Genomic DNA, 23832 nt, shown 5'->3' with positions numbered 1-23832 from the left:
GCACAACTGAACATTCTCTGAGCCTAGGGACTCAGCAGGAGGGCCTGCACTGTGTGTAAATTTAACCCTGCCCTCTATGCAATAAACAGCCACGTGGTTACAACAGCCTTGTTAAGCCGTTGTTAGAGCACTCCAGGATACCTGCACGATATCAATAAATACATTCCTCCCTCTCTCTTCAGCTGAGCACGCAGACTGCGCTCACTGCCAGGGGACGCTCTCAGCAGCGCGTGCCCTTTGCAGAAGGCAGCCTGGGCTGTGCTTTACTGACCTGCTGCTGCTCGGCCGTGCTCTCAACGCGAGCTCCAGTCAGCCCACAGGCTGCCAGCTTCTCATCGTCTGTTCCAGAGCCCAGTGCCGGAGCTGTGCAGAAGCTGAAAGTGTTCAGGGCCCGCAACTGTGAGCACAAGGCATCTGCAGCTGCCGGGACAGCCTGAACAAAAGCCTTGCCAGGGCTTAGCACAGCCCCAGCTGAGCCATCAGGCAAGCGCTCAGCAAACAAAAGGGAACGCCATTTCAAGGGCCGCCAGAGGCACATGTTGCCCGCAGGGTCCCCGAAGGGAAGCTGGGGGCTGCCGGGGATGAGGAGGAGCACGGGGAGCGGCAATTCCCTCCTGGAGGCTTCGCATTAAGACATTCCAAAGGAGGGATCGGGGAGTTTAAAGCTTCCATCAATCCACGCGTGCAGAGCTGCAGAGCGAGGCCGTCTCGTGTCTCCCGTGGCCCAGAGGAAGAACTGCAGCCCCAGCTGCGCTGTGTTACAGAGATCCAACCGGGCAGCAGAGCACGCTGACCTCCTCTGCTCCCTTCCTCACTGTCCCAGCTCCAATCCCTTCCCGTGGCCCTCGGAGCCCAGCCCGGGCTGCAGAAACTGCTCCCCTGCTGGCAGCCCGTCTGGGCCAGCAAACCTGCTGCGCTGAGTGGGAGCTGGAGCCGGGACCAGGGTCCCGCCTCGGGTACGGCAGTGCGGGTTCCGCCCCGTCCGGGGCCGCTCCCCGCTCCTCTCCCGGCGCTGCTGGCAGGGGGCAGGAAGCGTGCGCTGCTCTGCACGAGCCACGAAGGGCACCTACCTTGGGTGCGGAGCAGGCTGCTCCCAGCTCTGGTGCAGGTAGCCAGGCTCCTCGGAGTCGCGGAGAGCAGAGGATGCCGAGTGCCCTCAGCCCGGAGCTGGCCGCAGGACGGCCTTGGTGCACCTCCTGCCACCGCGGTGCTGCCCGGATGCCTTCCAGCCAGGCTCTCGCCTCTTCCGCACAGGCTCAGTAGGGCAGGAATTCCCACAGCGAGCACGCCCCGAGCCGGCTGCCAGGCGCTCGGCAGTTTCACAGCTCGTTCTCGTGGCACATCTGCATCCGGGGGACGGGGGATGAGGGGAGGGGAGGAGGCAGGGAGGGATGTGGGCTGTGTCTTGTTACGCTAGTGAAGCATCGCTTTCTGCCGGCTCTCTTTGCTTCCTTCGCTGGGGACATTCGCACACCCTTGAGGCCAGGCATCCCGCCCTTGCTGTCCTGGCGTTCCTTTCACTCCTCTCCCCCACGAGTATGTCCCAGCAAGAGGCAATCTCCGGTACAGCACCAGAGGACGTTCTGGGTTGAACAGAACTCTTGCAATGGAACCGAGCTGTGGGTAGGAGCTTTTCCCAGAAGCTGCTGTAAGAATACGACCTTCCCCAGATCCTTGTCTAAGGTTCCTAAGAAGTCTTCTGTGCAGCGATACCATGGGGTTCTGTGTGGGTTTGTGGTCCGTATGGCTGGCTGTTATAGGTTCTCGTGACAAAAGTAGACATAGTCTAGTGTGATACATAAAGGGATAGCTTTATTCAATTAAGCAAGGTAGTAAAGTGAACAAAACAGAGCTGGGCGCTGAGGGGAGTCTGTACTCCACCAGGGTGGCAATTTGAGCAGAGGATCGGTTCTGAATTTATACAGTTCTTGTCTCTTATATACATTCCAGTCATTCTTGCAGCTGCGCTGGTTATTGCTGGGGTCATAGGTTGTTGTGGGGGTGAAAGTCAGCAGTCTTTTCTGTTATTCTTTGGTTATTTTCCAGCAGCTTATGTGCCCTGGCAATGTGTAGTTTGCAGTGCCTGCAGCTTCAGAGTTTCCCTGCATTACAACACGATTTACATTTTACAACACTGTTTACATTCCAGGACACCTGAGGAAGCACCACTGAGTTTCGATTTGACTAACAAACTTAACCCTTACCTATCACAATGCCCCCTTTTCTATTTTATCCTGATTTTGTTCATCAAATCGTTTTACTGCTTCTTTAGCCCTTTGGAGGATACATTCCTCCTCTTCCTTGCTACTGATACGTTTATACTGTTTTCTTACTGACATTAAATGGGCTGTTTCCAACCGTCCCTTAACAATAGCAATAAGGTTATTGAACAGAAATGGTCCAACAGTTAGTCTCAGGATTAATAAAATCAGTTGTCCGGCTAAAGTGGACAGCAAGGTAGTCAGCCAGGGAGAGCAGTTAAACATTGATTCGTTGCAGCTTTGTTGCATCTCTCTCCTTTCTCCATTTTTCTGGTCCCTCTCGTAGTTTTGCCATTGTGTCTCTTACAAGCCCAGTATGGTCAGTGTATATGCAGCACTCCTCTCACAGTGCAGCAGACAGCCTCCTCCCCCCTAGCCCCCCTTCCCCCTGCTTTAAAAAGATTAGGTCTAATGTACTTGGGGGTGACCCTATGTACCCAGTGCAGTACATTCCAAATTGCCACAGACACCAACTGACTGATGTACCTTTTGTGGGAATCAAATGTTGTTTCTGCATTTAGAACAAGATAAGAGTATTTCGTTTCAAGGTCTCACTATCTAAGTGAAGCAATTTGTAGGTATTAAAAATTAGGTAAAATTCATATGTACAAGGACTGTAGCTCCTGTGTGTCCAGCTGTCTGAAACAGAACTACTGATTTTTGGTGCTGGACAAACAAGACTTGAGTAATAAAGGATCCAAAGAGGAGAAGTTAAAATAATTCACAATATACCTGTATAAACTAACACAATGCATGTTTAGATATATATATATATATATATATATATATATATATATATGTAATGTTCTGTTGTACGCATTGTAAAAATATACAAGTCGTGATATACCTATACAGAAGTATAATTGAGGGTATGTGGAAGTGTAACTGAAGGTACAAATAGTGGAATAGTGTACAAAGGAAAATGGGTTAAAGAGAAAGTGAGTTTATCTGCACTGGTATGAGAGCAACCCACCTGCACTGTTCCCCCTGCACGCCCCCACCAAGTAATCTTGGAGTGAGAGAGAGCCAGGGAAAAAGAATGCTGCTGTAAACAGCAAAGGGGGAGGTGGAGAGGATGGGGCAATGAAAGTGAGAACAGCCTTCATGTGCAGAGATGTAGGAAACCTGAAATCCCAGTGTCAGCACTGGACACCTCTGGAGAGAAGGAGGTGAAAGTGAAATAGGATGTTAGTAGTTTATGTAATGATGAGAGTTTGGAAAGTGAGAAAGTTTGGGACAGACACAGACTGAAGAAAGCAAGGACTGGCAAGGTGTAACAGGGATGTCAGGACTGAAGAGAGGTGAACAATATGAAAACAAACCAAAACAAAACTGATTGACAAACAGATAGTTAATAGAATTGGGAATAAGAACAGCTGTTACTGTTATGGTGCTAGAATACCGTCATAGGATGCAGAGATCCCCTCAGGAAGAGGTTGGGAGGGTGGGGGCTTGAAGAGCCCAGGGAGGGCTCCTCCCCACTGGAAGGAAAGCAGTGTGCAAACTGTAATGGGAAACTGCATCTAGGGAAGCAGGATAAAGACGTTCATTTTCTGGTAGATATGGGTGCTTCTTACCACTTGTAGATGGTTTTGTAACAGTAGTAGAAGCTGCTGTCCAACGAGAAAAGATTTCCTTTTTTGGATTAATTAAATATAAGCTAAGAAAACAAGTAGGAATACAGAAATTCATGTACCTGCCAGGCTACTCTGGCAAGAAATTAAATAAAACTGGAGCTATGAGTGCAACAATATTGACAGATTAAAAACTGTAACTCTGGCTTTAACACAAACTGGGCAAAACATTGTGTCATGGTTTTGTAATGTTGCTGTCAATATTCCACATAGAATCATAGAATCATAGAATTACCCAGGTTGGAAAAGACCTTGAAGATCATCAAGTCCAACCGCAGCCCAACCAGTACCCCATCTCTAAAAAACCTCTGCTAAATCATATCCCTGAGTACCACATCCAAACGGCTCTTAAACACATCCAGGGATGGCGATTCAACCACCTCCCTGGGGAGCCTATTCCAGTACCTAACCACCCTTTCAGTACAGAAATTCTTCCTAATATCCAACCTGAACTTGCCCCATACATCATACCATCATGTGCATTATGGATCATTAAAAGGTTTGTACTCCAGTTCTGTGAAATAACAATGTCCCGAATACTCAGCTCTCAGAAGAAAATTACGTATCCCAGAGGACTTCGCAGTCAGAGATAAGTCACGGGAAAAGGACATCTATAATCTTGCTCCCAGTCTGGAGTTCTCTCTCTCTCAGACTCTCGGAGAGTGGGAAATGTTCCAGCCATGTCACCTAGAGTTCACAGTAGGCCTCTCGGTTTCTGGGGTCTCTCTCTCTCTATTTTGTACGATTTATTAGCCTCAATCATATTTTATTATATTATCTTATATTTCGATATCATATTTAGTAAAATAAGTTTTCCTTCTTAGATTGCCTCCGCTGTTCTCTTTTCCCATTCCCCTTTTCCCTTCTTTTTTGGGCCGGGGGCCCTACGGGCACCCTCTGGGACTGACTGTTAACAGTCATGAGGGAAAGGTACCCCTTCAAGGATGCTTTGAAGCCTCAGACTATTAAGTGGGATACCATCGAAAAAGGTATCCAGTACCTGAGGGAAATGGCTGTAGGGGAAATGTTGTATGACCCTGATCCACAAGACCGTGATCATGAGAGTGAGGACCAAGCCTAGCATGTGGCAGAACTCACAAGAACAGCACCAGAAAGATACTCAGACACTGGTAACAACGTTTGGAAGATATGAGGACCAACAGAGAAGACCCTGAGTTTTTGAACTGATTATGACGCTTCAAAACTACAAACAGCAGCTCCCACCACTGCACGCTACAATTTCTGCCATCTCACGAGTAGAAGACCGACTGGATGAAATGCACAAAAAACTGTTTGCATCGACTAATCGTGACAAACCTGTACAAGTATCAGAAACGTTCAATGAAGATCAGAACGATCAAGGAAGTCTACTGAAGGTGCTGATCGAACTAATTAAAGGTGATGAACACTACTCCCCACCTGTAAGATCAAAAGTGTCAACTGTTAGATGCACATGCTTTCCATCTCGAGCAAGGAACAACAGTAAGATTGTACCGTGTGTTTCCATGTGGCGCTACCGACATGATCACAGAGAAGACATGAGGAAGTGGCACGACCAGCCTACTCCTGTACTACAAGCACGGGTGAGAGAACTACAAAACAGACCAACCACCAGTACTGCTGCTCCAGTCATCACAGGTAACAAATAGAGGGGCCCTGCGCCCCCTGTCAGGGGAGGGAGAGGGATAATAGAGTTTAATGGACTGTGGATTCGATGGCCTGGCACATCAGAACCATAGAAATATAACGCACTGGTGGATACTGGTGCACAGTGCACTCTAATGCCCTCGAGTCATGAAGGGACAGAATCAATCCATATTTCTGGAGTGACTGGGGGCTCTCAAGAATTGACTGTGCTGAAGGCCGAAATAAGCCTCACTGGTAAAGACTGGCAAAAACATCCTATTGTGATGGCCCAGGAGCTCCGTGTATATTTGGTATTGATTACCTCAGAAGGGGGCATTTCAAGGATCCAGCCTACTCCTGTACTATGAGCAAGGGTGAGAGAAGTACTACTACACTTTCCAAATTACAGCCTCATTGTAAGCCCCCTTTATCAGGTGATGCAGAAGAATGATTTTGCATGGGTCCCTGAGCAGCAGTAGGCATTTGAGCAGATTAAACAAGAGATACCCCGTGCCATGGCCCTGTGGCCAGTACGGACGAGACAGGATGTAAAGAACATCCTCTATACTGCCGATGGAGAGAAAGGTCCCACTTGGAGTCTGTGGCAAAGAGCCTTAGAAGAGACCTGAGGAGGACCCCTGGGATTTTGGAGTTGAGTGTATAAGGGGTATGAAGACTGCTACACTCCAACTGAGGAGGAGATCTAAGCCTCATATGAGGGTGTCTGGGCTGCTTCTGAAGTAGCTGGTACACAGCCCATTCTGGCACCTCGACTCCGTGCTGAACTGGATGTTCAAAGGAGAGATTCCTTCCATCCATCTTCCTACCTGTCGTGGGTTAACCTAAAATCTACCTGCACCCATGACAGGGGCAGTCGGCCCGCAGGCCGCTGGCCCAGAAAAGAAAAGGGAAAAAGGGAAATGGAAATAAATACAGCGGCAACAATCTAAGGAGGCACACTTATTTACTAAATACTATATCAGAATACAGAATAACACAATATAATACAATATAATTGGAATTAAGGCTAACAAATCAAATAAAATAAGAGAGAGTGAGTCCCGAAACCGAGAGGCCTACTGTAACTCTAGGCGAAACGGCTGGAACGCTCCCACACGGCTCTCCCCCTGGCTGGCAGGATCCAAGAGAGCGAGTCCAGCACTGAAGTGAGATTATATAGAGTCCGTGTCATATGACTGACCGTGGTGTTCCCTGGGACATTGTCTTCCTTCTGTGAGCAGCAGATTCGTCAAAATTATCTATGCTTAACATGATGTTATGATGTGGAATACTGATAGCAAAATTACAAAATTGCAAAACCATAGCATTCCACCCCTTATTCTACATCATTACATTATGCTTATTACACACACACTTATATATATTGTTGTGAGCAATCAGCAACCTTATTGCCTTAACAACTTATATCTATTTTCATGCAAATCCTTAAGCTGAAAATAAAACTTCTTCATAACTTAACACACTATTATTTACTAAGTCGAGGAAATGGCAAAACTGCCAGAAAAGGAACCTTGCAGCGGTGAAAGGGAAAGGCAGCGCTAGTGGGGCGTCCCCCACATCAAGGTGCACTCATCCTTTCCCAACCACCATGAATTCCCTTTGAATTATACTTCTTTCCACGTGTGCTCTACACATGCGTGACCAGTGCACGATATAGAGCCCAGATGGAAACATAGGATGCCTAGTTTAGGTATACGGAAAATGTTTCCTTAACATTAATCCATCTATCTTAAGTCTTGCACCATAATTGGACATTCGTCATATATCTCTAAGGCTCTACTTATATATACAAGAAATTATTGGCTGCACTCCCCCAGCATCAAATTCCCTTGTGGTACACATTGGACATTCCCATTTTTATGCATCACCCACCAAGTGTAAAATTAGTTGCTCCTTCTGGAGCTTCTGGAGCTGCATGCAGGTACCAAATAAGCGTTTCTAACAGGGTTTTCAATTTATTGTATATGCCTATAGCTCCATATAGAAAACTGGTGAGCTTAAATATGGCCCAATAGGTTTGGATCATTTCATAGGAAGAACCAATAGCATGCCATAATTTAACTAGAGGCCACATTTTTATTTATTTATTTATTTATTTTCTTCAACAGCGGGGAAAAAAGTAGAGCTCAAGTTTACAAAATAGAGCTTAAGGTTTACAAAATATACCGAAGTGTTGGCAGTCTGCCTGGATTTCAAGACCTCAAAGTTTATAAAATATTCCGGGGTATTGACGGTCCGCCCGGACTTTCAAGGTCAAGCTCCCAGGTGCAGAAACGTAAACTTTAGATAGCTCCTTAACGAGAAAAAAACTCTGCAAAAACTCTGCAGCTCTGTAAGAAGCTAAAAGAACAGCAGGAAAAAAAAAAAACAAAAAAAAAAAAACAACAAAAAAAAAAAACAGAAAAACGGCAACTTGCCTGATTCTCCACCAAAATGCACCCATGACAGGGGCAGTTGGCCCGCAGGACGCTGGCCCAGAAAAGGGAAGAAAGGGAAAAGGAAATAAATACAGCGGCAACGATCTAAGGAGGCACAGTTATTTACTAAATACTATATCAGAATACAGAATAACACAATATAATACAATATAATTGGAATTAAGGCTAACAAATCAAATAAAATAAGAGAGAGTGAGTCCCGAAACCGAGAGGCCTACTGTAACTCTAGGCGAAACGGCTGGAACGCTCCCACACGGCTCTCCCCCTGGCTGGCAGGATCCAAGAGCGCGAGTCCAGCACTGAAGTGAGATTATATAGAGTCCGTGTCATATGACTGACCGTGTTGTTCCCTGGGACATTCAGTCTTCCTTCTGTGAGCAGCAGATTCGTCAAAATTATCTATGCTTAACATGATGTTATGATGTGGAACACTGATAGCAAAATTACAAAATTGCAAAACCATGACACAACCGATGCCACCTGAAGCAAGCGGATTGCGCTGATTACACGAGCTCAGATGGGAACCTCAATCGTCCAGAAATTTTAGAGGTGATCATGGACTGTCCTGAAAGTAAAAATTTTGGAACATCACCAGCAGATTAGGTGTCACGTGCAAAAGAAGACCCACTAAACAACAAACTACCAGAAAATGAAAAAGAAATATGCTCTGTTCACTGATGGATCATGTCGTATTGTAGGGAAGCATCCCAAATGGAAAGCTACTGTGTGGAGCCCCACATGACAGGTTGCAGATGCCACTGAAGGAAAAGGATAATCAAGTCAGTTTGCAGAGGTAAAGGCTGTCCAGCTGGCCTTAGATGTTGCTGAAAGGGAGAGGTGGCCAATGCTTTATCATTATACTGTCTCATGGATGGTGGCAAATGCCTTATGGGGGTGGTTATGTTAGTAGGAACAACATAACTGGCGATGGAGTGATAAACCTATTTGGGCTGCTGAACTTTGGAAAGACACTGCTGCCAGAACAAAATACATGGTTATAAAGGTGCATCATGCGGATGCACACATGCCCAAGATTCAGGCTACTGAAGAACAACAAAACAACCATCAGGTAGATCGAGCTGCCAGAATTGATTCTGATAATGGGACACATTTCAAACATTCCGTAATAAATACAGCAGGTTTATCATATCCCCTAATCTGACCAGCTTCTGGTAAAACTGAACGATACAATGGGTTGTTGAAAGCTATGTTGAAAGCAATGGATGGTGGAACACTGAAGCACTGGGAGAACCATTGGGCAGAAGCCACTTGGTTGGTCAAGACTAGAGGATCTGTCAATCATGATGGTCCTAGCCAACCCAGCCCCCTGCATACTGTAGAGGAAGATATGATCCCTGTATTACATGTAGAGAACATGTTGGGAAAAGCTGATTGGGTCCTTCCAGGCTCCGGAAAGGGCAAAACTCTTGGTAGAACTGTCTTTGCTCAGGGACCTGGGTGCACATGGTGGGTGATGCAGAAAGATGGGGATGTTCAATGTATACCACAAGGGAATTTGTTGCTGGGGAAGTGCAGTCAGCAACCCTTTGTATATGTCTGTATATAAACCTGTGTGTGTAATGCATTTTAATTTTTGTTTATTTATATATATATATATATATATATATATATGTATTTTAAGCATGATGTAGGAAGATAGAGTAAGTGGTGGAATGTTACTGTTTGGTAATTTCTTGCCTATGGGTATAACACATAAGAACATCATGTGGAGCACAGAGAAGAACTACACATCCCAGAGGACCTCAGTTTCAATTAGACTGTTTTATATTGTGTAATCTTGCATCCCGACATCATAGTTAGTAAGGAAAGTCTTCCTCCTTAGATCGTTCCTGCTGCTCTGTTTCCCTGAGCCCAGCTCCCATCTCCCTACCCCTTTACCCTCCCCATTTTTGGGGGCCAGGGAGCCCAAAGGCCTGCTAACCCCCTGTCACAGACATAGATTGATCTAGATAACTCCCTTTGAAGCTCTTACCACACTCAGGACACTTTCAGGCTCTCTTTTCCATGTGGATGCTCTGATGCAGCATCAGCTCAGAAGGCCTTTTAAAGCTCTTCCCACACTCAGGACACTTGGAGGGTTTTTCTCCTGAGTGGATGCGCTTGTGGCGCTTCAAAGCAGAACTCCATTTGAAGCTTTTCCCACACTCAGGACATTTAAAGTGTTTGTCTCCCGAGTGGACATTCTGGTGCTGCTTCAATTGAGAGTTGCTTCTGAAGCAATTCCCACACTCAGTGCACTTAAACGGTCTCTCTCCTGTGTGGACACGATGGTGGCTCTTCAATTCAGAAGTGCATTTGAAGCTCTTCCCACACTCAGGACACTGAAAGGGTTTTTCTCCTGTATGGATGCGCTGGTGAAACTTCAAAATATACCTGCTGGCAAAGCTCTTCCCACACTCAGAGCACTTATATGGTCGCTCTCCTGTGTGGATGCACAGGTGCAGCTTCAATTCAGGTCTGCTTCTGAAGCTCTTCCCACACTCAGGACACTGAAATGCTTTCACTCCGGTGTGGATGCGCTGATGGCTCTTCAAAACAGAACAGCTGTTGAAGCTCTTCTCACACTCAGAGCACTTATATGGTCGCTCTCCTGTGTGGACACGATGGTGGTGGTTGAGGCTGGAATTGCATTTGAAGCTCTTCCCACACTCAGAGCACTTATACGGTCTCTCCTCTGTGTGGACGCGCTGGTGCTCCTTCAATTGAGCGTTAATTTTGAAGCTCTTCCCACACTCAGTACACTTATATGGTCTCTCTCCTGTGTGGATGCGCTGGTGCTGCTTTAATAGAGAGCAACTTGTGAAGCTCTTCCCACACTCAGTGCACTTAAACGGTCTCTCTCCTGTGTGGACACGACGGTGTTCGGTGAGTTTGGAATTGCATTGGAAGCTCTTCCCACACACAAGGCACTTATGTGGTATCTCTCCTGTGTGGACGCGATGGTGGTCGGTGAGGGTGTAACTGTTTTGGAAGCTCTTCCCACACTCAAGGCACTTATATGGTCGCTCTCCTGTGTGGACACGTTGGTGTCTTTTGAGTTTAGAACTACTTTTAAAGCTCTTCCCACATTCAGGGCACTCGTACAGTCTCTCTCTTCTGGGGATACACTGGTGGGAAGTGAGGCTCCCACTGTCCGTGAAATTCTTTCCACAATCAGAGCACTCGAAGGCTCTCTCTCCTGTGTACGTGCACTGCTGGCCAGTGGGCTGGAGGCTCCATTTCATGCTCTCTGCAGAATCACAGAACTCGTCATGCCTCTTTGCTGAGTGTGTGCACTGCTGGTTAGTGATGCTGGAATCCATTTTAAAGATTTTCTCACACTCAGTGCATGGATTCTGCTTTTCCATCTGGCACGCATCCTTGCTCCTGGTTTCCTCAGGCTGCTTTGGACCTTTGGTGAAGCCCACTCGGTTCCTCAGTGTCATTCCCAGACGCTTTCCCAGGGGCTTCTTGATGTGCTCACCCTGACCTTGCTGCAGGCCTTCCTGGGCATCCCGTCTGATTTCTTCAACGGAGATGCGACCCCGCTGTAATTCTGATAAGAAACATCTCCGTGGAAACTGCTCTGAATTTCTGACACCATCAGCTGCTGGATGACAGAGGAAATGCAGCAATAGCACACAGTGCCCAAAATAAAACACAGGCAGAGAAGGCTCTTACAGCCCCAACATTCCCCTTCCCTCCACCACCTCACCTGGGATGAGGTCTCCTGGCATGGCCTCAGGGCTACGCACATCTGGGATCCAGGGCTCTTCCCCTGCTTCAAGCAGGGAGATCAACACGGGCTTGGGGGCTGGAAGTGGAGCTTCAGGGAGAGAAACAGGGAACAAGAGAGCATTTCCCTCATGCTTGCACAGTGCTTGTTCAACAGCTCCACTCTGTGTCCCTCCCCATTGAGAAACAAACATTTGGGCCTGAATGACATCATGCCTACATCTTCCCTTGGAGCAAAGAATGCTTTGACATCTCTGAACACTGTGAATGGATATTTTTTCTTTCAAATTAAATTTGCAACAGATTATTTATTTTCATAGGAACTACCAGTGGTCAAGGCATCAAAATGTTGATGGCAATTGCATGGGAAATCCTAAATTCCACAGCAGTGTCCAGGGAGTCATCTGTGAGCTGGAGCTGGTTGCACCACGCAACACACAACACAAGGGCTGGTTTTCTGCCTCCTGGCTGATGCCTGCATGCCAGCACTGACTCTGCGGCTTTGGTCAGAGTGCCGTGCATACTAATCCCTTCTGAAACTCATGCTTCTCACTATCTCCTTTCCTGCTGGCACTGTGGTGTTAGTCAGTATGTAGCTGCATGGCGATTATTCAAGGCCCGGCTTGCAGAGGCTCATTCCCCACAGCCAAAGGAGCCCTAACGAGGAGGAAAAGAAACCAAGCTCTCACCCAGTGAGGCCACGCACTGGTACGTCTCCAGCATCACGTCCCGGTAGAGCGCTCGCTGCGCAGGGTCCAGCAGCGCCCACTCTTCCCTGCTGAAATACACGGCCACCTCCGCAAAGCTCACGGGCTCCTGCAAGCAAAGAGGCTCCTTGCTGGGAACAGCCAAGGCCCAGGCAAGCAGCCTGCACAGGACACAACCCCCCATCCCAGCCGCTTCTCTGTACCCAGCATACACACACTGGCTGGGGGCACCTCCCTCTTCCCCTGCATTCACATCCCTGGCCCCTTGGCCTCTCCTGCCTGCTTCCCCAACCCCTACCTCAGCTGGATGTGCTGCGGCCATTTGCTGCTCTCCTGCAGCCTGCGATGATCACGGCTGGAAGGCAGAAGTTGAACTGGAGCCTGCAGGGAGAAGAGAAATGGCAGGGGAGCTGTGAGGGAATGCAGCAGTCCCAGTCCCAGCTCAGCCCTTCTGCAGGGCACTGCCTTGCCTTGCAGACAAAGACAATGAGCTGCAGCACTGGAAACAGTCTGGCTCAAAGAGATGAACCATCACAAAGATATCTCAGACTAGGAGGCTGAAACAACTGGTAGCTGACACTTAGTTCCACAGCTCAGACTGAGCCAGAGTCTTAAGACAAAGCATGGCAAGGAGGCAGTCATTTTACCCCAAAACAGGGAGCAGCCCAAGTGCCCCTCCAGCTCTGCTGCACTGCAGCGGGCTGCACTATGGGATCTGCCCTTGAGTAGGGCTGTCTCTGCAGCTCACACCTGCACAGAGATGCCTTGCAACTTGGCATCAAGACTCCTTCTCAATACAGATCTTCTGTAGAACACCCGTGGTTACTTTGGAGCTTTCATGTGTTCTCCAAGGGTCTTTCATAGAAGGACTGTGCAGGTTTGATTCCTTCCACACAAAGCCTTGAGCAAGCTTGGGACTAGGAGAGGATCCAGCCACATCCTAGCTCCTTACCTCTGTGATCTGAAGACATGAGAAAGAAAGGGGAACTATTCTGAGCCTCGTGACTCAATGGCAGGGCCTCCTGTAGGGGTGTGTGTAACCCTACCCTCTATGCAGTAAATAACCAAGTGTATCCAACCACCTCCGATCCTGTTGAGTCCATGTTAAATCACTACACCATATCTATATTATATCAAGAAATATAGTCCTGCTTCTCCCTTTAGAGTGTATGCTGTGTTTGGATCCACATCTGACCAGTGGGCAAAGACTGTAGGATGGCAAGAAGGGAAACAAACCGACAACAAGAGACATGAAGCGCATCCCAGATTCTTCTGTGAATGTTCTCGTGGCAACTGCTGAAGTTGAGCAGCAAGCAGAGGTCACTGGGGGCAGTAAAAGAACGCAAAAGACAAAAGGTGCTATCAGCATTGTGTCAGGTTTGGAAGTGACATGTGAAACAAAGGAGAACTGCACCGGTCCTCCCAGAATCAAAAGCGAATGATATTCCACAATATTTATGCTGTGCTACGCAGTGGAATTTTTGCAGGTAATGCTTATTCACACAATAAACAATCACCTTCCTGAGTTGCCTACAATCCTTCAGGCCACACATCCTCAACCTCTACCGTTTGGCTCCAAACAGATGAGAAATTGCAGACATAGCACTAATTAAAGGCAGTGCCTCTACACAGTTAAGGCAAACAGAGGCAGCAGAATGACTGCTTATTGTCTACCTTAGCTGCAGTTAAGGAAACTGAACAGTGATAGACGAGGAATGGGAAAGGGGAGTTTTATTGGAGGATTGAGTGGTGAAGAAAGTTGAAGGACATACAACAAGGACAGCCTGTGCCAACTGGGGGACCTTTGATTAACAACAAGTACGAATAAAAGGGGACGGCTACCCAGGAAAGTGCTGCAGAAATACTGTTAGAAAATGGTACGGCCATCCAACCATCCAGCAGGAGGTGCAGAAAAGCACCTGGTTCATGGAAGAACACCGTGAATGCAGCCCCCAACACTCAAACACTGTGAGCCTCAGCACAGATGGCATCTGCCAGCAGAGCAGCCTGCTGGAGCACCACCTCTACAGATCAGTGAGGGGAACACCTGGTAGTAAATGGATTAAATCCTCTGGCAGATCCTCTCAGGAGTGGAAGTAGCCTTGGGCTTGCTGAAATCAACCAAGTCCTCAGAAAAGGATTGGAAAAAGTACTTTGTGAAGGAGGCTGAAGTAGTTCTCAAAACCACCTCCTGCTGACGTTACCTACAAGTGATGATGGCTCACATTCCTCGGGTAAGGAAGTGCAAAACAGCGAGGAGTCAACTGCATGGTACACATTTCTCAAATAAATAGGATGGTTTGCTTAAACAGAAATAAATCAACAAAACATCCATCCACATGGAGATTATTTTTCCATCTCCTGAGAAGAGAGTGTAACTGACACCACTGCAGCCAAACCAGCCTGTGACGGTCAGAAGCACCACCAGCCGATGCTGTGCTGAGAATTTTAACAGAACCATGAAGGCAACTCATTGAATAGTAGCAGTGCTAAACAGAACAATTAAGGCAATAAAGAACCACGTGGTTACAACTGCCTTGTTAAGCCGTTGTTAGAGCACTCCAGGATACCTGCACGATATCAGTAAATACATTCCTCCCTCTCTCTTCAGCTGAGCACGCAGACTGCGCTCACTGCCAGGGGACGCTCTCAGCAGCGCGTGCCCTTTGCAGAAGGCAGCCTGGGCTGTGCTTTACTGACCTGCTGCTGCTCGGCCGTGCTCTCAACGCGAGCTCCAGTCAGCCCACAGGCTGCCAGCTTCTCATCGTCTGTTCCAGAGCCCAGTGCCGGAGCTGTGCAGAAGCTGAAAGTGTTCAGGGCCCGCAACTGTGAGCACAAGGCATCTGCAGCTGCCGGGACAGCCTGAACTGACAGACGGGTCTGCAGAAACTGCTCCCCTGCTGGCAGCCCGTCTGGGCCAGCAAACCTGCTGCGCTGAGTGGGAGCTGGAGCCGGGACCAGGGTCCCGCCTCGGGTACGGCAGTGCGGGTTCCGCCCCGTCCGGGGCCGCTCCCCGCTCCTCTCCCGGCGCTGCTGGCAGGGGGCAGGAAGCGTGCGCTGCTCTGCACGAGCCACGAAGGGCACCTACCTTGGGTGCGGAGCAGGGACATTCGCACACCCTTGAGGCCAGGCATCCCGCCCTTGCTGTCCTGGCGTACCTTTCTCTCCTCTCCCCCACGAGTATGTCCCAGCAAGAGGCAATCTCCGGTACAGCACCAGAGGACGTTCTGGGTTGAACAGAACTCTTGTAATGGAACCGAGCTGTGGGTAGGAGCTTTTCCCAGAAGCTGCTGTAAGAATACGACCTTCCCCAGATCCTTGTCTAAGGGTCCTAAGAAGTTTTTTGTGCAGCGATACCATGGGGTTCTGTGTGGGTTTGATGTCCGTGTGGCTGGCTGTTGTGGATTCCTGTGACAAAACCAGACAAAGTCTGGTTCTGTACAGACTGGGAGGAGTGATCCTTGTGAGCAGCTCAGCGGAGAAGGACCTGGGGGTCCTGATGGATGAGAAACCTAACATGAGCCAGCAGTAAGCTCTTGCAGCTGGGAAGGCAAATGGTGTCCTGGGCTCCATCAGGAGAGGGGTGGCCAGCAGGGACAGGGAAGTGATTCTCCCTCTGTACTCTGCTCTTGGGAGGCCCCATCTGGAGTACTCTGTTCAGGTGTGGAGCCCTCAGTACAAGAAAGACGGGGAGTTGTTTGATAGAGTCCAGAGGAGAGCGACAAAGATGATCAGGGGACTGGAGCACCTCCCCTATGAAGACAGGCTGAGGGAGCTGGGATTGTTCAGCCTGGAGAAAAGAAGGCTGCGGGGTGACCTCATTGAAGCCTTTCAGTACCTAAAGGGAACCTATATCCAGGAGGGGAGAAAACGCTTCGAAAGGGCTGATAAGAGCAGGACATGCAGAAACGGATTTAAGTTGAAAGAGGGTAGATTTAGGTTGGATGTTAGGGGGAAGTTCTTTACTAGGAGAGTGGAACAGTCTGCCCAGGGAGGTTGTGGATGCCTCGTCCTTGGAGGTGTTCAAGGCCAGGCTGGATGGGGCCCTGGGCAATCTGATCTAGTCTAAGTGGAAGTTTGGTGGCTCTGCCAGGCAGGGGGTTGGAACTTCATGATGCTCGCGGTCCCTTCCAACCCACATCCTTCTGTGATTCTGTGCAGAATCACAGAATCACAGAATTTTTCTGGTTGGAAAAGACCTAGAAGATCATCCAGTCCAACCATCACCAATACTTCCCAGCTAAACCACATTCCTCAACGCAACATCCAAACGTTTCCTGAACACCCCCATGGTCGATGACTCCACCACTTCCCTGGGCAGTGCATTCCAATGCCTGACTACCCTTTCTGAGAAGAAATACTGCCTAATGTCCAGCCTGAACCTCCCCTGTCGCAGCTTGAAACCATTCCCTCTAGTTCTATCACTGTCTACACGAGAGAAAAGGCCGACCCCCAGCTCAGCACAACCTCCCTTCAGGAAGTTACAGAGAGCTATAAGGTCTCCCCTGAGCCTCCTCTTCTCCAGGCTGAACAATCCCAGTTCCCTCAGCCGCTCCTCATAAGGTCTGTGCTCCAGACCCCCTCCTCTGAACACGTTCCAGGGCCTCAATGTCTTTCTTGCAGTGAGGGGCCCAAAACTGAACACAGTACTCAAGGTGCGGCCGCACCAATGCCGAGTAAAGGGGGACAATTACCTCCCTGTTCCTGCTAGTAACACTGTTTTTTATGCAAGCCAGGATGCCATTGGCCTTCTTGGCCACCCGGGCACACTGTTGGCTCATGTTCAGCCGAGCATCAATCAGTTCCCCCAGCTCCGTTTCCTCCACACAGTCCTCCAGCCACTCTGCCCCAAGCCTATAGCGCTGCCTGGGGTTGTTGTGGCCAAAGTGCAGGACCCGGCATTTGCTCTTGTTAAACCTCATCCCGTTGGCTTCGGCCCAGCTCTCCAGACTATCCAGATCTCTCTGTAGGGCCTCGCTACCCTCAGGCAGATCCACACTCCTAGCCAATTTGGTGTCATCTGCGAACTTACTGAGGGAGCACTCAATGCCCTCATCCAAGTCATCAATAAAGATGTTGAAGAGGACAGGCCCCAGCACCGACCCCTGGGGGACACCACTCGTGACCGGTCACCAGCTGGATTTAACTCCATTTACCACCACTCTCTGGGCCCGGCCCTCCAGCCAGCTCCTTACCCAGCCGAGAGTGTACCCATCCAAGCCACGGGCTGCCAGCTTTTGCAGGAGAACAGCATGGGAGACAGTGTCAAAGGCTTTGCTGAAGTCTAAGTAGACCACATCAACAGCCTTACCTTCATCCATCAGACGGGTCACAGGGTCGTAGAAGGAGATCAGATTGGTCATGCAGGACCTGCCCTTCACGAACCCATGCTGGCTAGGTCTGATCTCCTGCTCATCCCACACCTGCCCCGTGATCTCCCTCAAGACAATCCGTTCCATTACCTTCCCTGGCACCAAGGTCAGGCTCACAGGCCTGTAGTTCCCCGGATCCTCCTTACAACCTTTCTTGTAAATGGGAGTCACGTTGGCAAGCCTCCAGTCTTCTGGGACCTAACCCGTTAACAAGGAGTGCTGAAAGATAACAGAAAGCGGCTCAGCGATCACTTCTGCCAGTACCTTCAGCACTCTTGGGTGAATCTCATCCGACCCCATGGACATCTGGCAGTCCAGTCGGAGCAGTAATTCCCTGACCTCTTCTTCAAGAATCACAGGGGGTTCAGTCTGCTTCCCAGCCGAGGCTACTAAGCCAGAGTGTGGGGAGTCCTGGGAATAACCGAGATGACTTTTAAAGACAACAGCTTCTTGCTGCAACAGCTTCTTACTCAGGCTTATAAGCTAACTGAAGCATGTGGCAAAACAACTGCTCCAGAACTCCTAAGTGATGCTCAGAATGTTAATTCCAAGAAATTAAAATAAATAATAATAATAATAATAATAAAATTGCCCAACTTTTATGGCACAAAGGCAGGCTCAGTTAATTGTTGTACTGTAGAAAAGTGGAAATACACACCTGAGAAATGTACGACAGAGTAGAAGAGATACCAAAATACCAGCAGTTCCTTAGTGTTTGCTGCAAAGTAAGGTTAAGCAGCAGGCATCCTCTAATGCACAGCAGACTAAGCACTTGCACAATATACACTGAAGCCAAACCCTTAAAGATGTCCCAATCGAGAACATTCCTCTCAAGATACAACTACCAAACAATTTTCTGAGAAAAGCTTACACACAGATCAAGTATTTAATCTACTAAAAACCATCCACTGCAACATTTATAAACACAGTACTATCTGCTATGTCATCTGCCAAAAGCATCTGAAAACACAGCTTACTGGATCCTGCACAGCAACACTGAAACAGCAACAAATGCCACTTGGCAGAACTAACAGAGTAAAATTCCTGTTACAAAAGGCAATTCCATATTCTTAAGGGTAACTACTACTCTTAGTTTTGATTACTGTGAGTAAAATGTAGGAAATCCATTCATCTACGAATCAGAAATTAACTCCGGACTGGTAATACAATTCCTGTATAAACCAAAAACTGCTGTAATACGTAGTTTACCTCCACCCCACCTCCCAACACTCCTCTCTTTTTCTTCCCCCTCCCACAGGAGAAGAAAAAAAGCAAGAAAAGATCCAAATATAAGAAACAGACACAGAATTCTAACAGAAGGAATCCCAGCATTCTAATGCTTGTGCTGATGAAGAGTGAAAGAACAGATCAATGCAAACCACTGCTGCTTTGGATTGGAGGGGAAAAAAAAGGAGCCTTAACACAGGGCAACTACACTGCCCAGTACCTGCAGCAAGACAAGCCCAGAGCTCAAGACCCCTCGTTCTCCACAGCACTCCATACCCAATTCTGCTTCCAAAGTGTAGAACGTCAGAAGTGTTAAACGAGCCTAACAGTGGAGGAAAGCTAAAGTTTCACATAATTCTCTAAGAACAGCCAACCCAAATAGCGTCCAAGTACACAAAGAAACCTCATTAATTATTAGCTGACATGGATTAAAAGAAGCTGTAGAGCAAGACAGAAGCTCCCTCCATCCACAGTATTTCTAAATATATAAGAAAATACAGACAAAGAAGCCCACTAATGAGGCTTTCATCAAAGCACAGGCATCATGTATTATCCTAAGACACTACTCATTCATTTCTTCTGATGCTCCCACCCATTCACATTTACCTGTTACGTACAACTGAGCTATGAAGCAACAGCCTATCCTGAACAGTGTCCAGCGTGCTGGGATCCTGATCTGCAAATGCAATCCCAACCTGAGGTCACGCAAATAAAACGGGCTGCTATGTTTAATACAGAAACTTCACTGCTGAAGTTGTTGACCTGCTGCACAAATATTAACTGTAGGTGCTTTGGTGCAACCTTCTGTAGGCTAACGGCATTCATTTCTCTAAGATGGAGCTTCTCAACAACTTTTGATATGTCTATGCATACAAATTCCAGGCTTCTAATGTACACTAATATTTTAAATACCAAATACTGTGCACTGATTTAGAAATCTTTTTTTTTTTTTCATTTCAGGAAAGCATCACAAAAATACATTTCTGAAGTTTAGCAACATCAAACAGATAACCACATCTAATTAATCACTAGCCATCATCATCCACATTGCCTGTCCGCACTGAGGTCACACAAATTAAGAACTGCATAGCACCTCTGTACATGAGGAAAGCAGAAGAACAGCACAACTGACTAGGAGCAGTAAAATGAGCTGGAAACAAAGCTAAAGATTCCCCTGGACAGGGCATTGCGGAAGTTGGTATCTGCTAGTGCCTATGGATTTGATAAAACACTTATTTTCATTTTTGTACTATTTTTAAACAGGCATATTCAGAACACCAGATTGTCACTTGAACTCCAACCTATTTTAAATAAGATAAGCTTTATAAGAAACTTCCAAATATCTTCAGCCAATGTTACTCCTTCCCATAGCCAACACTTCAATGAAGAGGTTAACACAACTACCAGAAAAAGCCACGCAAAAGGCTTCTCAGATATTTCTCCTATAACCTATAGCTCCCCGTTCTGCCATATTATTCCCAGCTAGCGAGCTTCCTCTGGCACTCCGGGTACCAAGTCTGTATCTTTCTCTCTTATCTTCTCTCATGTACAGATGAAAAATTACTATGCAAGGATACTATCATGCATAACGATATGTTTCCTTGCTAATCTTCACTCCCTGCACAGCTGGTTTGCTCTTATTTAGTGGAGGGTTGCTTCTTCTTTTCAAGTATCTGTTGAAGGGAAGTGGGAGAGATTAATCTTCCTATTCTACAACTGAAAATGAGTGATAGAAAAGATTAAGGCTCAAAGAAATTGGTGATTCATCAGGGCATCAAAACAGCATTTCCCCAATTCTCTGCAGCGTTCTAGGGTAAATAGCTGGCCGCGTACTGGTAACTCCATCAGACTTCCAGTTTTGGAGTTAATTGCTGTTCCTGAAACATGTAGCCAGACACAAAATATCTGCAGCAGCACACGTCACAGAATGCCGTCATGGCTATCCTAGTCACAAAATTATGCCATATTACAGTCACTCCTAATTTAAGTACCTCTGTTCTCTGCAGCTATTACTCTGTGGCACCTGATTCCTAATGGGGGGAAGCCACTCTCCCCTTGGAAAGGGCACGTAGCAGCAATACGGACAGCAAACAAATGTGAAAGACCAATGAAAAAAAAACAAAACAGAAGATCAATTCTTGGCTCCATCACTTCACAAAAACTTAAAGATACGTGAGCTGTGAACCAACAACAGAATGTTTCTCTCTTACAGCTCTCTGAAGTTTGCAAAATGTAAACGAATGAGTGGTTAAAAAAAAAATAAATAAAAAAATCAACTTCTAGTCTCCCGTTTTTACAAACTTCTTCAAAAATTACCATTCTAATTTCTATTGTCAGACAAAACCTCAGAAATATACGCTGTTATAACAGAAATGGGTCTTCAGTTATCCAGTTTGTGCAGCATCAAATTACTCTTATCAACCAGCTAAAATATGGCTATTGCTAGTTTCATACTCACATAAAGAGCTTCAGAAGCTCCGTATCTTCAGAATCTACTGTTATGACTTACTGACTTGCCTCAATTTTAGCACAAAAAAGCTAAACACTTTGGAGAAGTTAGCCTTCACACTTATAACGAGCTTCTTCAAAGGAGCCTGTTACATCTGCTTGCATTTTCTTCCTCAAGAGTATCAGATAAAACAAGTAATATTTTAAACCTGAAGTTTTACATCACCTTCCCCCCACTAATTTGATGACTGGGTGTACCTTGTGAGAAGCCATTCAGCTGGCTAGCTCTCGTCTGAACCTCTCTAGTTCATGTAAAACAGATATCTGTCATAAAATACATTAGATTCAGTACATATGTGCTCTACTTAGGGGGCACAATTGCTTAAATCCCTTTCCTGAGCCTTTTACTACAATAGCAGCTTTTACTTATTCCCTACACAGATCTCCGCACACAGGCCTGAAACTGTGCTTCCTTGCTTTCTTCACGTGGCCTCTTCTGCCCTTTTCTGTGCACCAGGGACAGCCTACTTGACACCACATTTCCTAGATACCTTTACAGCCACCTATACATTGTGCATTGACAGAAGGATGCTGTTCTTCAAAATCAGTCAGGCTGCAGCCCTTGAATAAACACACTCCTTCCAACACAAACAAAAGACATGAATTGAATGTTCCATGCACTCACTCGTATCATTCAGCTGTTATCTTTACAACTCTAAGAAATTATATCCAGGAATCACAGAATTAAACATTGTAAGCACTGAAGAGCCAGAAAGCAACCTGGTTTAAAAATATATATATAAACCACTAGAAGTTCTACGCCCTTTTACTTTGTTCTTTATAACTCCTTTCTTACTACCTGTCACTTCAGATCTGTCACACACTAAGGTGAGAAATCTCTCTTCTGCATCTAGAAGGTGCATTTTGGTAGGCAGCATGCCCAATATTTAAGGAAGCTCATACTGTTGAGCCAATTAAGCTCACTACTAGTCTAAAAGAAAACCACGGCCAGATACGAGACTTCAGAAATACAGCAGCAGGTCTCCCCAGCACACACAGATGACACAGAGATAAGCTGTTGTTTATTTTGCACTTCAATAAAATAAAGTAGTTAACTTCACTTGGAGCTTAACATCAAAGCTGGAGATTGCCTACGTCACTTACAGCATATCTCAACAGAAATTCAAATCCAAACGTCCCCACAACCACCCTCCATCTTGCTCTGCACCGAACTAGATTTGAGTTCCAGCCACGTACTCAAAAATCACACATACACACATACACGTACAAATCACACATGCCATTCTACGTGCGTATTCGTATCAGAGCAAGCCATAAGAAGCAACCAACTAGAAACTCGTACAACACTGTCTGGCAAGCACACATCTGTTTAATCCGTGGGCAAAGCTACGTGGCAATTTCGAGCATCTGCACAAACTGAAACTGAGAGTGAAAACGACTCGGCGGCAGCAGCCAGAGAAGGCCCAACAACAACAGAATACCAGGGGCAAAGCACGCTCCGTACGGCGGCTTCCTCCGCGCTCCGCCACCTGCAGGGCTCCGTTGCAGCCACTTCACGTCTTCGGGGCGCAGATCCCAGCGAGGGGCCGGCACCGCCCGTGCCCGCCCCGCTCCAGCCGCGATCTTCGGGAAGGGGTCACGGCCGCGACGCGGTGCCTTCGTCCTGCCCTCGCGCGGCTCCCCGCCGGGCTCACAGCAGCGCTCCCGCGGCTGCCACTCCGTTGTCGAGGACGCCGGGCCCGGCGCCTCGCCCTGTCCCGCCGCCAGCCAGACCCAGAACCGGCCGCCGCCACCTCCTCCTTCTCTTCCTCCTCCTTCTCTTCCTCCTCCTCCCGCTCCCCCGGGAACCGACTCGGGTAGGAAGATGGCGGCTCCGGCCGCCTCTCCGGAGCGCGAGGGGCGGCCCGAGAAGGGGCCCGCGGCCCCCGGCTCCGCCATTCCCCTCCCGCCGCAGACGGGCCCCACGGCCCCTCGCGCTCACCTGTCACAGCCGCCGCCGCCCTCGGGCCGAGCGTCGACGGGGAGAAGGGGGGCAGACGCGGGGGGATCTAACGCCGGGCGCCGGGAGGAAGAGAGTGGAGCGGGGCGGCGGGGCCGGGACGAGGCGCAGGCGGCGGCAGCACAGCGGGAGGGGGGCGCGGGGCAGAAGGCGGCGGCGGGGCCCGAACCGTCTCCGAGCCGAGGCTCAACCACCCGCTCGCACCAGAGACCCGCTTCCGGCTCCCGGCCGAAGTCCCTCCTCTGCCGGCGGAAGGGATTGGCTCGGCCGGCACCAGCAGCACCGCATTGGCGGAGCCAATGTCACCCGCTCGGAACGAGCGCGCGGAGGCGCTGCAGCCCCT

The 23832-nt window shown here is 48.0% G+C and overlaps 1 protein-coding gene across 1 annotated transcript in view; it reads right to left on the bottom strand.

Moving 5' to 3' along the window:
- LOC140265453 (uncharacterized) overlaps window positions 1-23610 on the bottom strand; it is a 31429-nt gene extending 7819 nt beyond the window's left edge. Inside the window, 5 exon segments of the mRNA XM_072361374.1 lie at window positions 9933-11590; window positions 11696-11806; window positions 12405-12531; window positions 12721-12803; window positions 23472-23610. Coding sequence (XP_072217475.1) covers window positions 9933-11590; window positions 11696-11806; window positions 12405-12531; window positions 12721-12744 — 1920 coding nt within the window. The 5' untranslated portion in view covers window positions 12745-12803; window positions 23472-23610.
- Window positions 23611-23832: the final 222 nt, after the last annotated feature.

Source organism: Excalfactoria chinensis, unplaced genomic scaffold (genome assembly GCF_039878825.1).
Source record: "Excalfactoria chinensis isolate bCotChi1 unplaced genomic scaffold, bCotChi1.hap2 Scaffold_88, whole genome shotgun sequence".
Classification (NCBI taxonomy): Eukaryota; Metazoa; Chordata; class Aves; order Galliformes; family Phasianidae; genus Excalfactoria; species Excalfactoria chinensis.
This window is presented reverse-complemented; position numbering and strand designations above follow the sequence as displayed.